The sequence below is a fragment of the Spinacia oleracea genome, chromosome 6 (genome assembly GCF_020520425.1).
Source record: "Spinacia oleracea cultivar Varoflay chromosome 6, BTI_SOV_V1, whole genome shotgun sequence".
In the NCBI taxonomy this organism is placed as follows: domain Eukaryota; kingdom Viridiplantae; phylum Streptophyta; class Magnoliopsida; order Caryophyllales; family Amaranthaceae; genus Spinacia; species Spinacia oleracea.
The window spans coordinates 57,641,472-57,657,192 of record NC_079492.1 but is presented as its reverse complement, the minus strand read 5'-3'; the positions used below and the strand labels follow the sequence as shown (position 1 = coordinate 57,657,192).

General features: G+C 35.4%; 1 protein-coding gene across 1 annotated transcript; it reads right to left on the bottom strand.

Annotated features, from left to right (window-relative positions):
- Positions 1–627: 627 nt before the first annotated feature.
- On the bottom strand, positions 628–15,507 carry LOC110776583 (uncharacterized). Its single transcript, XM_021981139.2, has 14 exons — positions 15,170–15,507; positions 15,009–15,071; positions 12,551–12,606; positions 11,977–12,057; positions 11,527–11,600; positions 11,113–11,195; positions 10,794–10,900; positions 4,189–4,331; positions 4,052–4,099; positions 2,753–2,805; positions 1,960–2,044; positions 1,795–1,861; positions 1,598–1,714; positions 628–1,039 (listed from the first exon to the last, which is right to left on the bottom strand). Exons 1-14 carry the CDS (start codon positions 15,388–15,390, stop codon positions 948–950), a joined length of 1,290 nt encoding a protein of 429 aa, XP_021836831.1. The 5' UTR covers positions 15,391–15,507; the 3' UTR covers positions 628–947.
- Positions 15,508–15,721: the final 214 nt, after the last annotated feature.

Sequence of the window (15,721 nt, the reverse complement as noted above, 5' to 3'; positions counted from 1 at the left end):
CGAGCCGGCCGGTGGAGAGAGAAACAGGGACGACGACGGGTTAACCGCAGGACGACGGAGACAGAGAGAGAGACGCAGAACAAAGCGGGGTTTTTTTTGTGCTTTTGATTTTTTGAATTTGCTTCCTGGAGGTAAGTGATAAGTGGTAAACCGCTATCTGAGATGGCGGTTCATTAAACAGGAACCGCTATCTGAGATGGCGGTTCATTAAACAGGAACCGCTATCTCAGATAGCGGTTAACCCCCATGAACCGCTATCTCAGATAGCTGTTTTGCGCTGCTTATTTAAAAAAAAAAAAAGACCGGTTCACTATGCTGACGTGGACGGTATGGTGGGAATTAACAAAAAAAGTAACGTATTTTGGGAATTAACTTATCTTTGTGCATTATTGACGGAAATCGCTCGGCAAAGACAAACAATAATAAGGTTTGTCTACAAACCTCTAAAATACAAATATCTTATTGCTATTGCGCTAATACTCGATGCCGGAACCACCGTGAGACAAGGGTGGTCGGCCAACCACCCAATTTTATTTTATTTTAAAAATGTTTATACCTTTGTATTATTATAAAAAGTAAATTAACACGGATTCGATAATTATTTTATTTAGCAATGCTAATACTACATCACCAAGACAAACTATCAGAAAGGTTGGTAAAATTTGATTCAACAAAATGTACTTCAAAGTTCAAAATTGCGAGCCGATCCTCAATGAGGCTCATTTCCGACCATGATTAAAAGGGGTAGCTATCTAGCAAACAAGAAATGGTACTTGTACAGTCTCTACACATGCTCTACATATTCACAAACTACAATAGGCTAATGAAAAATGTTAATCATACATGAAACCGATATCTAGCTAGTTCAGGTTTCGTGAAAATTGAACAACCCTAAATAGTTTTCATGCCTCTCAGAAAATGGCAAGTGTAGAGTCACCTGCTCGCCTCTACGCAACTGAATCTGCATCGTTGATGCTCATCACGTTTTCTGCAGCAGAATTGTATGAGAAGCCCCAAACAGAAGCACAGTTCTCATTACCTACATGAACAGGAGAAGGAGATATAGCTATCATATAAGCTACCTCGACATCGATTTGTTAATTATAAAAACAAAAACTTTTGCAAGCCTTTGTTTATAATATTTATTAAAAGATGCCCACTAAATGATTCAGTGAATGAAAGGTAAACTACACCCATAAAAGTAGCTCTTCAGCTATATGCTTCACAAGACAAACTCTTCATCATTATTTTATAATCTGAAACATTAAAGGACTCAGAAATCTGAACTTCAATTCTCCCTATAGAAGTTCCTTTTGTTGAATTTATTTTTTGGGTTTTTTAACGCATGTACTTACTCAAACAGATAAATAAGATTTCTAGATGAGTTCTTATAGTAGCTACATAGGAATTCAAGGGCGATGGCCTAGTATGTCTTATACGGAGTACTACGCAATTCTTTAGAACGATATCAGCATGGAGAGTCCAGATGTAATATAAAAGGGAACAGGTTGTTTAGACAGAAGCGAAAAAAGCACAAGGAAAAAGAAAACGGAAACTAAGTGCTTCAATAGTACTGTGACAGGGTTTGAAGAGATACTGTTTATGGTGACAACTTCCTCATCATCGGCATCATCAGGAAACCCGAACCTTCGATGTCCTGATGAAGAGACAGCCATTGGAAGGAACGGATGGAAGGAAAAGCCATTCACGGTATCTGTAAAAGAGTGGAAAAAAGGTATTTAGTCTAACAAGAATATAAACAACATATATCTAATGCTTTTTATCTTGCAATACCTGATGCAGCTGCAAAACTGGAAGTCCACTGCCCAGTCTGCAGGTCATAAATGTGCACCAGACCATCCTAGCAAAAGGAATGTGATGGGATTGAGATATAATAGACCTTATGAAATATGAACTAGTGCTGGCTATCCAAAGATTGATGAAGACATAACAACATACCTCTCCACCTGTTGCCAGATGTCGACCAAAGGGCTCAATGTCAAATGATATTCGCTGATTGGTTTTTTCTGTTGATCTATATAACCTATATGGAATGAAAAGCAACCTTGTGGCTTAGTCCATTGTACACGTAACACGAATGATTATTTAACCAAGCATGTACAGAAGAACACCAAAGTAGGCACCTCAAAGCCAAAATAATATCCATCCAAGACATTCAGAAAAAGATAAACCTACTCGCATTTTGACACCCAAGAGAGTTTTATTTTAGAAAAGACACATACTCTCTCCGTCCCTAAAATATAGCCCCATAGCCAAAAAACACTTTATTAAGAAACGGGTGTAAAAAATGCACATGATTTGGTAATGTGGGCCCATGAGGAGAGAGATAGAGAGAAAACAAGTGGAAAAATTTACCATTTAGGTATGGGGCAAACTTAAAGAGACATCCAAAAAAGGAATATGGGGCAATGTTTTAGGGACGTAGGGAGTATTATGTTGTCTGGCATGCTTTTACCTACCACACATTTCTTATACGAATAGTCAAACCAAAAAAATTTGGGAAAAGTTTGGGTCACATCATATACTTTCCGCAGAGGATCAGGCCTTACGCACTAATATAAAGAAGTAATAGCAGCAAACTGTGAGCCTAACACGTCTGACAAAATAGTGTAGTGCAATACCAATTACGGAATACATAGAAAAGAATGCAATTCAATTAAAAAGTAATAACCGCAGCCCATAGCCTTATTTGTAACAGAATTTCAACCAAGGAGAGAAGAGTACTGCTTACTTGTACACAACTTCTACAGTATTGCGCACATCCCAGCACATTATGTAGGGGTCCTTCAAACAATATAAAACCGTTTGCTTCAGTAATCTTAGTGGTATAAGAAAGTTTCAGCAAAATCTTTGTATTAGATGCAATGCACTCAGAAACATCAACATATAACTACCATATGCAGCTTTCAATTTTCAGGTACCAATACTTCAACCGAGCAAGAATTGTATATCATGAGAGATAAACTAACTTAAAGGTAATCTGAACCTAATATATACAAGAGACCTTTTATCAATAATATCACAAGCGACATAGTTGCAAAACACAATATATGCAAACTAAAAAAAAAGTTATAATCAAAACCATTTCTCATTAAAGTATATTTCCAAATCAAAATTCCTTCACTGTCTTCCCTGCCCTCTTCCCTTGCCACAAATTAGTGTGCTTCAAGGATACAATAGATTTTGTACTTCGAGAATAATTTGTAAGAGCAGAAGGGTAAAGACTGTATATCTAGAATTCTAGATCTTTAAAGCCCTCACCAGCAGAAGCATCCTCACCGGATGGTTGTGTGTGTGTGTGTTTTGTTGTTGTAATAAAGGTATTGCGGTCATGAGACTTGCATGGTAACTAGAACTTCTGGTAGTTTTTCCACAGAAAAATAATTAACACTAAAGTCAATATGAAAATTTTAAAAAACATTCAGACAGCAATAACTTTATGACCAAAAACAGCCCCTTTTTTTATCCCATGTTCCAAGAAAGTATGTTACAGTGGACACAAAATTATATAAGCTTTGAAATCTTCTAGGTAATTTGAGTGTCTTGCCTCGCATTCACTTTCTCAAGGAAAAAGGCAATGTGAGAATCACATTCATTACTCCTAAACCGCACAATCAACCCAGTAGAAGTACTTTTCCATATTACTACAAACCTACATGAAAACACATTGTTTTTATTATAACTACTCTTATTTGTTATATTCATCTTCTAATACTAGAAACCTATCATTTGAGAACATCTGTCTTACAAGCACGATTTCAAGTATCTATTTGCACTAACAGTTACACCTAGCAAATTTCCAGCAGACATTTGAAAATCTGAAGGAGTCAAGGGTTAAGGACCCATAAGATTTATCCAGCTTCTGACAAAAGGACTAAGATCTCGTTGAAGATGGTTTCACACAAAGACCCATCAAGGAGATGTATATATTTCTTAAAGAACCTCCCAAGGGTTACTGATGATCACTATTTTTTGTATGCACATAATCACATAAATCAACGGACTACAAGCCTACAAGGAAAACCCTCACCTTTCGAGCACCTGTATACAAATAGTTGCCATCCTTTGAGAACTGTACCTGCATAATATAAAAAAAAAATGGCAAATGAAAAATCAACAATCAGAACAAGAGTCAACCTTAAACACTGAGCAGTTGGGGAAACTTACATGTGTAACCCCACCTTCTTGGCCATGCAAAACATACAAGAGTTCCATATTGTCTTCCCTGTATATGGCAGTAGTCTGGTCATAAGAACCAGTAGCAAGCATGCCAGAATTAGCTGGAGAAAATGCAATTGCGGAGATGATACCTGCACTTGGAAAACAACAGAAGGTAACCAAATGAAATTGGGTGAATGAACAAAAGAATTATGGAGTACTATCAATCAAAGAAAGAAAAAGAACTTAATGGTCTATTCTTTACATGCTACTCCCTCCATCCGCTGTTAGTTGTTAAATTCTTCTATTGTAGATGTCATAAAATATTCGCAAGGTTTATAATTATAAACTGAAGTAGTTGAAAATGGATATAGGTTAAAACTTAAAAGTGAAAAGTGTTGGATATGTTAGGATATTGTGCTAATTGTGCATAAATAATATATAATAAACGAATATATTATTCTTTTATACGAAGTATAATTTTTGATATGATTTATTTCTTATATTTACAATGCTTATATAACTGTTTTAATTATATAAACACTGTAAATAGCTAAATTAAAATTGAATAATATTAAAACTAAATCAACAGTAATTTAGTAATATCTAAAAATAAATTTAGTTTAGAGAGAATGAAGGATGCTCTTTTATTTTTAACACTCCTCCTTGAAGAGCTTCCTTTGAACGCCAAGTTTTTCTCTTAACCGGTCAAAGCTTGCTTTCGGAAGTGCTTTTGTAAATATGTCGGCAATTTGTTCTTCAGAAGTACAATGAACAAGGTTGATCTTTCCTTCACTTTCAACTTCTCGGACAAAGTGATATTTTATTTTGATATGTTTTGTTTTTTGGTGTACAACTGGATTCTTAGCTATAGCAATAGCAGATTTACTACCGCAAAATATTTTCGTGGGTTGTTTTTTAACTTCACCCATTTCTGCTAAAATTCTTCATAGCCATATTGTCTGATTTGCGGCTGCACATACTGCAATATATTCAGCTACTGCCGTAGATTGAGCCACAATATTTTGCTTTTGGCTAAGCCAAGAAATACGCCATTTCCAAGTGAAAACACGTATCTCGATGTACTTTTCATATCATCGATAGATCACTGTCCGAATATCCAATTAGCTCCGAATTTTTATTTGACATATACTCCCTCCGCATTTATTTAAGAGATACACTTGGTCGGGCACGGGTATTAAGAAAAAGAATTGAATGAAATAAAGTAATAAACCAAGTGGGGTGGAGTAGATATTTTAATAAGAAAAACAAGTGGGGACCATGTCATTTTAGGGAGTGGGGGGTGGGGATGGGGTGTAGATAGATTATTTAATTAGATGGTGGGGTTGATAAGTTACTAAAAATGGCAAGTGTATCTCTTAAAAAAATACGGCCGGAAAAGGCAAGTGTATCTCTTAAATAAATACAGAGGGAGTACCATATTCCATAATCCGAGGTTCCTTTAGATAGCGAAGAACACTCTTAATTGCTTGCAAATGTATTTGGCTTGGTGTCTGCATAAACCTTGCTAACATGCTTACAGCGTATATCATATTTGGTCTTGATTTCTGTATTGTTTTGTTTAAGATCAGCATCTTCTGAATCATCTTCTTTGCTTAACTTATCATCTTAAACTTTCTTAAGATGTTTTGTGCATATTTCTTTTGACTTATGAACATTCCTTCTTCTATTTGCTTAATCTCCATACCCAGAAAATAGTTCATTAAGCCAAGATCAGTCATTTCAAATTGACTCATCATATCTCGCTTAAACGCTTGTATCATAGATAAATCATTCCCAGTAATGAGTAATGATTAGGTCATCCACATAAAGAGATAAGTTAATAATGTGTGACCCATCTTTTTTGACGTATAAGGTTGCTTCATTAGGACTCCTCTTGAAACCTTGTTAAGTAAAGTAACCATCAATTCTACTATACCAAGCTCGTGGAGCTTGCTTGAGCCCATAAAGTCAAAACCAAGAGGTTGTTCAATATAGATCTCTTCTTGAAGAAATCCATTTAGAAAGACAGATTTAACATCTAACTGATAAATTTTCCATTTTCGTTGTGAAGCTAAGCCAAGAATTACTCTAACTGTATCTTGTCTTGATACTGAAGCAAATTTTTCATTATAATCAAAGCCAAATAGTTGTGAATATCCTTTCGCTACCGGTTTGTTTTTGTGCTTTTGAATTGAATCATCTGGATTGAGTTTTGTTTTATATATCCATTTTACACCAATGACATCTTTGTTAGGTGGCTTATCTTGCAATTCCCATGTTTGGTTTTTCTCAATCATGCGAATCTCTTCTTTCACGGCAGCTCTCCATTGTTGAAATTGAGAGGCGTTAACTGGTTCATGTGTAACGTGACAACAAAACTCACATTGTTCTAGACCAAGATCTGAAATTCTTTCATTAGTGTCATATATATCTGAAATCCCCCGAGTCCTTCTAGAAGGTGATTCTGTAAAATATTATACTCATTTATGTGAGAGTCGGGTTCATTTGAATTATTACCAGTCTCTTCCTGCGAATGTTGACCAATCTGGTCATTCGGGGTTGGTATTGGTGGTGTAGGACGATCTTGTTGGAACGTTGGTGTTGTAACATACCTTCTTCCAATGTCATTTTGCTCATAATTCCATGTAGCATTTCCATCAAAGACTACGTCTCTACTAACTTGAACTTTATGGGTATAAGAATTACATACCCTATATCCTTTAGACTGAGAGCTATAGCCGAGGGAAATACCTTTTTTGGCTCTATCATCAAGTTTACGACGTTTTTGCTCAGGTATATGAGTGTAACTTACGCATCCAAACACTTTTAAATGACTTACTGATGGTTGATATCTAGTCCATGCTTCAATTTGGTGTTCAACCTTCTATTGCTTTTGTTAAAAGTCAATTTTGAAGATACACGGATGTGTAGACTGCCTCAACCCAAAACTTGTTAGGCATTTCCTTATCCTTGAGCATTGATCTTGCCATCTCCATTACAATTTTATTCTTTCTTTTAGTTACACCATTTTGTTGCGGTGTATACGGAACAATTGGTTGATGATGTATACCTTCCTCATCACAAAATTTGTTGAACTCCAATGAGGTATATTCCTTTCCGTTGTCGCTTCTAACTTCTAAAATTCATTATTTGTAAAGAACTTTCTTTCTCGACATAGTTCTTGAATTTATGAAATATTTTAAAAACTTCATAACGATCTTTCATGAAGTATACCCATGTCATCCGAGAAAAATCATCAATGAACAAGATGAAATATTTGATATCATCCAGAGAAAGAGTTCTCATTGGACCACATACATCGGTATGTATGAGCTCCAATTTCTTTATTTCTCTTCGTGAAGTCCCTTTGAAAACGGTGGCCTTGTCATTTTTCCTAATTGACAACCATTGCAGACAATATTTATATTTTAGATAATTGGTATACCTTTAACCATATTTTTCTGTGAAAGAAGTTTTAGATTTTGGAAATTACTATGACCAAAACACTTGTGCCATAGCCATGTAACTTCATCTCCACTTGTTTTTCGTTCCCAGCACATTGCCAATTCAAAGGAAAACATTTTTGTTGCATTTTGACATTTGCAACTTGATTTCTTTGCGGATCCAATATTACACAGGATTCATTCTTAAAATGGACGAAATATCCATTCTGAATCATCTGAGGAACACTAAGCAAATTTTGATTTAAACTACGGACATAAAGAACATCTTCTATCAATTTTGTTCCTAGCTTTGCCTGAACTGCCATTATACCATTGCTTTCAGATTTCACCATTGCTCCGTTACCCATTTTGATAGGGATTTTAACGGATGTGTCAATGTTGGCGAAAATGTCAGATCGCTTGGTCACATGATTTGTGCATCCACTATCTATAAGCCAATCATCTCTTTTATTACTATCGTTTTGATTAGCATAAAATAGATATCCTTCTTCATCAATTGTCCCTGAAACACTCGCTTGTTTTTAATCCTGCATTCGTTTTTTGTATGACCAAATTTCTTGCAATAATTGCATTGAGGTTTTCCCTTGTGCCAACAATTTTTATTCTTCATGATTTGTACCAATCTTCATCTTTCATTCCCGAGAGACGTTCATAAAGTTTTTTCGGGTATAGGTAATCTTCGATCTGCATCTTCCAAAACCCGAAATCTGCACCTTCGAATTTCATTCGCAGCCAGTTCTCCCACTCAAATCTAACTTCTTTGGATCGTATTTGACGATTGAACAGAATTTACCAACACGACCCTGATACTAGTTAGGAAATTATGCAACTTTCCTTGTGAATCAGATCAGCAGGAATAACAACAATATTTAAAATAACACGCACAAATAAATTGATTAACCGACAAGTGTTATTATCTCTAAATACGCTGCAAAAATTTTATTGAAAAGATAAATAATAACAAGTGTTCACAACACTTATTGTAACTCACAACCCATAAGCACCCCAATTACACCCAAGATTTTATCTCTAAAAATTCTCTTAAAGCTTTTCTCTCTCTCTCTGCTTTGTGTTTTCTTTTGTTTTGGGATGATCATTTCAAATAATAACTACGTTATATTTTGCTAAAGATGGGTTGTTAAATTTATAGCAAACTATTCCCTTCCTAGCAAATTTTAGACAATGCATGCGTGCATTCTAAAAATTTCCTAAGGATTACATTGCTTCCTATTTATTTTTTATTGTTTTTTAACTAAAATAATAAGTGGTTGTTAATTATCCAACAATCTCCCACTTGAAGACTGACTTTAATCTGTCTTCACAGCTTACTCCATGCAGTTCAACTTTCTCCGTGCTTTATAGGCGGTGACTATTGACAAACTAAAGTTGTGTTCCACTTTAGTTGGCATGCACGAGTAACATACGAGAAAGTTGTTCAACATGGAGTAAGGTGTGAAGACAGATTAAAATCAGTCTTCAAGTGGGAGATTGTTGGATAATTAACAACCACTTATTATTTTAGTTAAAAAAACAATAAAAAATAAATAGAAGCAATGTAATCCTCAAGAAAGTTTTAGAATGCACACATGTATTGTCTAAAATTTGCTAGGAAGGAAATAGTTTGCTATAAATTTAACAACCCATCTTTAGCAAAATAAAAACTATATAAACGTAGGTTATTATTTGTAATGATCATCCCAAAACAAAAGAAAACACAAAGCATAGAGAGAGAAAAGCTTTAAGAGAATTTTTAGAGAAAAATTCTTGGATGTAATTGGGGTGCCTATGGGTTGTAAGTTACAATAAGTGTTAACACTTGTGTATTATTCATCTTTTCAGTAAAAGTTTTGCAGGGTATTTAGAGATAATAACACTTGTCGGTTAACCAATTTATTTGTGCGTGTTATTTTAAATATTATTGTTATTCCTACTAATCTGTTTCACAAGGAAAGTTGCATAATTTCCTAACAAAATGAAAAAAGTTCAAAGTAAAATCTAATACTCTTGTCACAATTTAGTTGCTCCACTTTCCTTGCATAATTTCCTAACAAAATGAAAAAAGTTCAAAGTAAAATCTAATACTCTTGTCACAATTTAGTTGCTCCACTTTCCTTTCCAGTTCATGTCATTATATTTGCACCATAGTCTTTGGTAAACCTTTTCCCTCTAATTTTTCTCTACAATTGGGCCACAAATCCACCCACATAATTTTCTCTCGACTTTTCATCTCCTTAGAAAGTGCACACAACAACAATGGTGCAAATAAAATAGGATAGTGGGAGCAATATTTAATCTCAAACATATAAAAACACGCATCACAATCTTAGTTCTCAAGAAGCTTGGATAAGGTTTTCTTTACTCCTAGAACCAAGAGGTTTATAATTATTACTATCACTCCACAAAAATTTATAAAAAATATTGTTGTCAGTCCTCTTCCACAACCGCCCCTCCCCCACCTTTAGTTACGCTTTCTGAGACAAGCAATGGTTCAAAGTTTTAAAAAGTTAATTTCCTAGTGATAATTATTTCCTAGTGAGTTAACAGCAGAACATGTCCAATGAACCTACGATACTTGGATTCTTCAATCTACCTCAACTCCTCAAGTGTCCATGTCAAATCCTAGACACCTTGACATGGGTATGGACACTTGATATTTCATTTTGGACCTAAACTCATGAAAATTTTCATTGAATACCCGAGTCTGAAACTTGGACATGTACACTACTGAACCAAACCAGAGTCTGACACATATGCCCATGTAACAGTAAAATAGCAATGAACTATTTAACCAAATGATATTTCTTTTCCTTCGGTCTTTTTTTTCCAGTATGTGTGTGTTGGGGAAGGGGGGAAGGTCTAAAGACAAGTGATTCCTACACAGTACCAGAAACTGTCCCCAGCTTTCAAACTTCTTAGCCACTCACTCTTAAAGTAATACAGAGAAAGGTCGAAACATCTTAATTTCGTTAACTTCACTTTACATCAGGATAAGTTCACGTGAGTTTACGAACTTGGAATCTTTTTCTTATCAACCACCAAGACTCTTCTTTTAAGCTCTAAACTAAAATTTAGCTTGAACGGACTTCTAAAACAATCAAAATCCTGCGCAAAAGTTGTGCAATTATGTAAAAAGGCAGAATGCTGTACCAGACTGCCCTTCTTTGGATCCTTGAAGAGTTGAATGTTGTTTAAAATCTCTGCCAGGGCGATGTACATCAAACACCCTCAGTGTTTTGTTGTACCCAGCAAATATCCTGCGAAGGAATTGAGTAACATGAGAAACGATGAGAATAAGACAAACCGCTCAATCATTTCTGCCAAATCATGTAAACATTGCACACAATTCAGGTATAGTCCTCGAATTAGATGGTGTTCAACGCTTGAATTTGACAAGATACGCATACATGAAAGTAATAACCAGAAAAGCAAGAAACAAAGAATTCTCCAAGAATATGATGGTATATACTTGGTTCCAGTAGGGTTGAAAGCAATCGAAAAGGCTGCAGTAATCTCATCCATAGCATCAAAAGCTCGATATGTACATCGTAGCTGAAAAACAAATCCAAAGAAGAAAACTAGTTATGTGCTAACCAGAGGAAGGCAGAAACCAGAAATTCTAAGGTTTGAAATATGGTGAATATAAGAATAACGAGAGGAAAATTTTGGTGGTATTCATCATGCACTTCTGGGTCCGGAGACTCTTGAAGAATCTTTTCCATTCTTCGGTTATGTGTGGAAAGGTAGAAATAAAAATTGACCAAAATTTTGGGCATTCACTTATTTCTGTTCGGTATACTCACATTTGATATCTACAGCAGATTCTCATTATTAAGAACCAGAAAGAGAGACAGACAGACAGATTTACAAAAAGGTACAGCACCTCACCAGTAGTTGAATCCCAAAGATGAACAGGATGGTCACGAGTTGTTGTTGCAAAAACACAGCTAGTCGTATCTGAAAAGAAAAACACAAGGGCGATGATATTATTTATCAAAAATGGAAGGGTGTAATGGAATAGATCTTTGCAATCATGCCAATCACAAGGTTATTTACATGTTATTGCTTTAAGCAGGCACCTCATGAGAGGAACTGCGATAAGACCAAGATACAGCACAGATTCAATCCCAACATCATCCATGTTAAATCTTCCATTTTGGAGTATCATCGATTAATGAAATACCTCACCTCCCCCTCCACCTCCCCCAAACCAAAAATAAAATAAAATTCTTGTATCATTCAAGCATTGAAGGCTGAAGTACAGAGAAGGAGAAATCTAAACAGTTACATATATGTGAACACAAAAGAAGGTTTAAGGCCTGTAGTCACATACCTGAAGCAGACATGTAAGGGTACCAACAATAGTCATACACAGACTCTCCCTCATTTATTACAAGGTTGGCGGTATATGAATCTGCAGGCAAATAATAAGCTTCAGAAATCTATGCCCCATATCAAAGAGGGAAAAAGTGTACTATGTTTAGGATGATAGCAGAATAATTCCCCTCAAAAATGTTGAAACCATGTAAAGAAAATATTTTCGGTATTTTTCGAAGTTCTATGATTCCAATAGATCTGTTAGGTATAGCCCCACATTACAAAGAGAAAAAATAAGAAGCTTGGTCACTTTTAGATGCAACGAAGCATAAATTTCATATTTGTATAATACACGAAACACGATAGCAGAAAATTCATACTCTGTATATGACATGCAGGTCAATGTCATCAGCAAATTAAAGTTGGCACAGATCATATATACATACAACATTCTGTTCAAGAAAATTACTCAAAGATAGTTATATTTAGCACTGATGGTACTCGTCATGTTCTCTTGTTTTTGGCACAAGAGATGTCAGCAAGAAAAGGGGATTCCAAATCATCAATTTCTTTGCAAACTGAATTCTCACCTTCATCAGGACCTGAAGGAAGAGATCCAGCAGGAAAATCGCTTTCATTATCAGGCCTGCATGAGAAGAAACAAGTTAACACTTAACAGCAATTAAATGTCTCTCAGTATTCATTCATTATCATTACCCCATTGCCTCAAAGAGGCTCCCGCAAGAAGCGGGGTAAGGGGGGATCGGGTGTATGCAACCTTACCCCTGCAATTGCAGAGAGGTTGTTTCCAATTAACCCAAAAGCGATAACGGAACGACAACGAGACGACCATCTTCTACTTCATGGAATAGAAGCGAATAGGTTTTAAGAGCCATTTTGATTTAGTCCATTCCATCCCACAACCAAAAGAACAAATGAATCTCTCAGTATTCCCTCAAAAAAAAAAAAGTCTCTCACTAATGCATACAATGAGTGAAAGGAGGGTATAAAAAACATCAAATCATAATGGCCTACTTCTAGGTGAAAGCTACTAAACACTATCTCCCAGCCTTAAAGAAGAAAACAGAGGTAAACTTGGAACTATGTTACTTGGGCAGCGATATCTATGTAAACACTATCTCTCAGCTTTAAGCCTATAAATAAGAAACTAGAGGCAAACTCGGAACTATATTACTTGGACAGCGACATCTATGTCAAATGTGTTGATTTGTGCACTGTGTTATCCAACAATGTAAACTATTTATAGGTTTTAGCCTGATTTGACCAAGTACCAGAGCAATGCACAAATATCTTTACTTGATTCGAGGTGAATTGATGAGTTGTAGCATAGAATAGCATCAACAACATCAAGATCAGAAGAGAGAAAAATTTGGTTCCCCATTTCAGATTTTCAGTTCAATACATTTCTTCCTTAAGAGTTCAGCTATTCAACGGACTGTTAGGTGGCTAAAATCAAACAAAAATAACAAAAAAGTTCCCTTCAACTCTCTTCATCTCTCTGCATTTTTCCCACTTAAGTTTAATCTTAATTCACACTACAAGAATTAATTTTCCTTACAAGTTAGATGGATAACTATCGGCCATTTACAGTTTTTTACCAGTCAGAAACCTATAAGTAGTTACCTTACTTGGAAGTTACCCCAGTTGGCACAATGTGCTTCGGAAAATCAAATACTACAAGTAAACTATACTCGAATTTGTATAAAAGAACTGTCTCCATGTGAAAGAACCACAACATAAAATTTCTAAAAAACAACAATGCGTGTTTGATAGGTGGTAAAGAATTACATTTTCAAAGTGACGTCTCATACTAATGTCCATGGTAATGCTTATCTACCCTCCATATGTATTCTCTTCCTAATGCATAAAACGAGTGAAGGAGAGTATGTGGACATCAATTAAATGTCTCTGACTAATGCATACACATGAGTGAAAGGAGAGTATGCGGAGATAAAAGCATCATAGCCAACTGCTAGGGGCAAGCTACAAAAGTAAAAAACACTCTCCGTTAGCCTCCTTACATAAGAAACCAGAGGTGTACTCTAAACTATGTCGACTATGCCAACTTGTGCACTGTGCATTTTCGCAACCATGTAAATTTTTGGTAGGTTTTTAGCCTTTTGTCCAAGTGCCAGAACTATGTATAATTGCCGTTACTTGATTTTGAGGTGAATTATAAGTTTATAACATAGAATAACATTAACAATGTCAAGGTCAGAAGAGAATATTACTGTGATACAAATTCTAGTTCCCAATTTCGGTTCCATACATTTCTTCCTTAAATAGTCTAGCTGACTGTTAGCTAAAATAAAAAAATTAACAAAATGTTCCCTTTACCTTTCTCTATCTCTGCATTTCACCCACTTTAGTTAAATCTTAACTCACACTATAAGGGCTTAATTTTAAATAAAAGTTATCAGGCTAACTATCGGCCATTTACGATTTTTCATAAGACAACTAGAAACCAATAAGTAGCTATCCTACTTGACGGTTGGCACAATATGCTTCGGAAAATCAAACAGTACAAGTGAACAATACCAAAAAGTTTGTACAAAGGAACTGTCTTTGTGTGAAAGAACCACAACATAAATACTTTAAAAGAACAAACGGCATGTTTGATTGGTGGTAAAGAATTTACATTTTGAAAGCAACATCTCATACTAATGTCCATGGTAATGCTTGTACACCTCCATATATATTTTTTCTTCATAAATTTCCATTACAACTCAATACCACTCTTAAAACATTGATTGAAAGGGTGTTCTCATGCACATTGGCATGGAACTTTGCTACAAAATCACAAACAATTTCATTACCATTGGATCCATAACCTATCTTTCATTACCGCCTAACAAACAGGGTGTAAAGCTCGAAAATACCAAAAAGAAAGCATACAAAAGTTCACAGATTGAGCAGACATTCTAATTTCAACAAACCTAGAAAATCAACTAACAATTTTCACAGTGAATAAACAAAATTCCACTCTACAATTAAAAATTCAAAGAAGATAGAGAGAAATATACTGACAATGAGAAGAGGCGAAGAGCATTATCATCAGAACTGGTAAGGAAGCAAGAACCATCCGGCGACCTACAAATAATCAACATGAAATCAAATTCTAAAACATGCAAATAAATAAAAAAAATAAAAATCAAACAAAAAGTAACAAAAAAATGAAGAAAGATTACCATTTGACGGATTTGAGGAAGTTGTTAGGGTTAAAAGGGGAGCGAAATTGGCGATGAAAATGGTAGCTTCGGTAAGGTAGAACATCGAACCTAATTTCCGGCCATGAATATTCTTGACCTTGATTATCAACGGCTTCTCCGTTCTGTGGTTGCGCCTCGATTTCTGCGAAAGATTGAGATTGTTCATCTTCTTGTTGCTGCTGCCGCTGTTCTTCCGCCATTAGAGTATAGTGTAGTAGAGCTGCAAACTGGACAGTCTAAACTTTTAACAGTCGGGATTCTTTTATCTCTCCTCTGGACTTTGTGGGATGAAGTTTGTGTTAAAATAGACATAATTTTCCTCTCTCTTTTTTCTTCCCATCTTTTAGGGTTTTAACTAGTGTGTAGCTCGGGCGACGCCCCGATCGCTACATTGAATAGTTAAAATTTTAGATCTTTTTCGAGCTCAATATTTGACGAAATGCATGTATACCATAAAGTGAAAAACACCAATTAAGTTTTTCAACTAAACAGACATACCGCGTCATTTATCATGCCAAATAATTTTTCTAT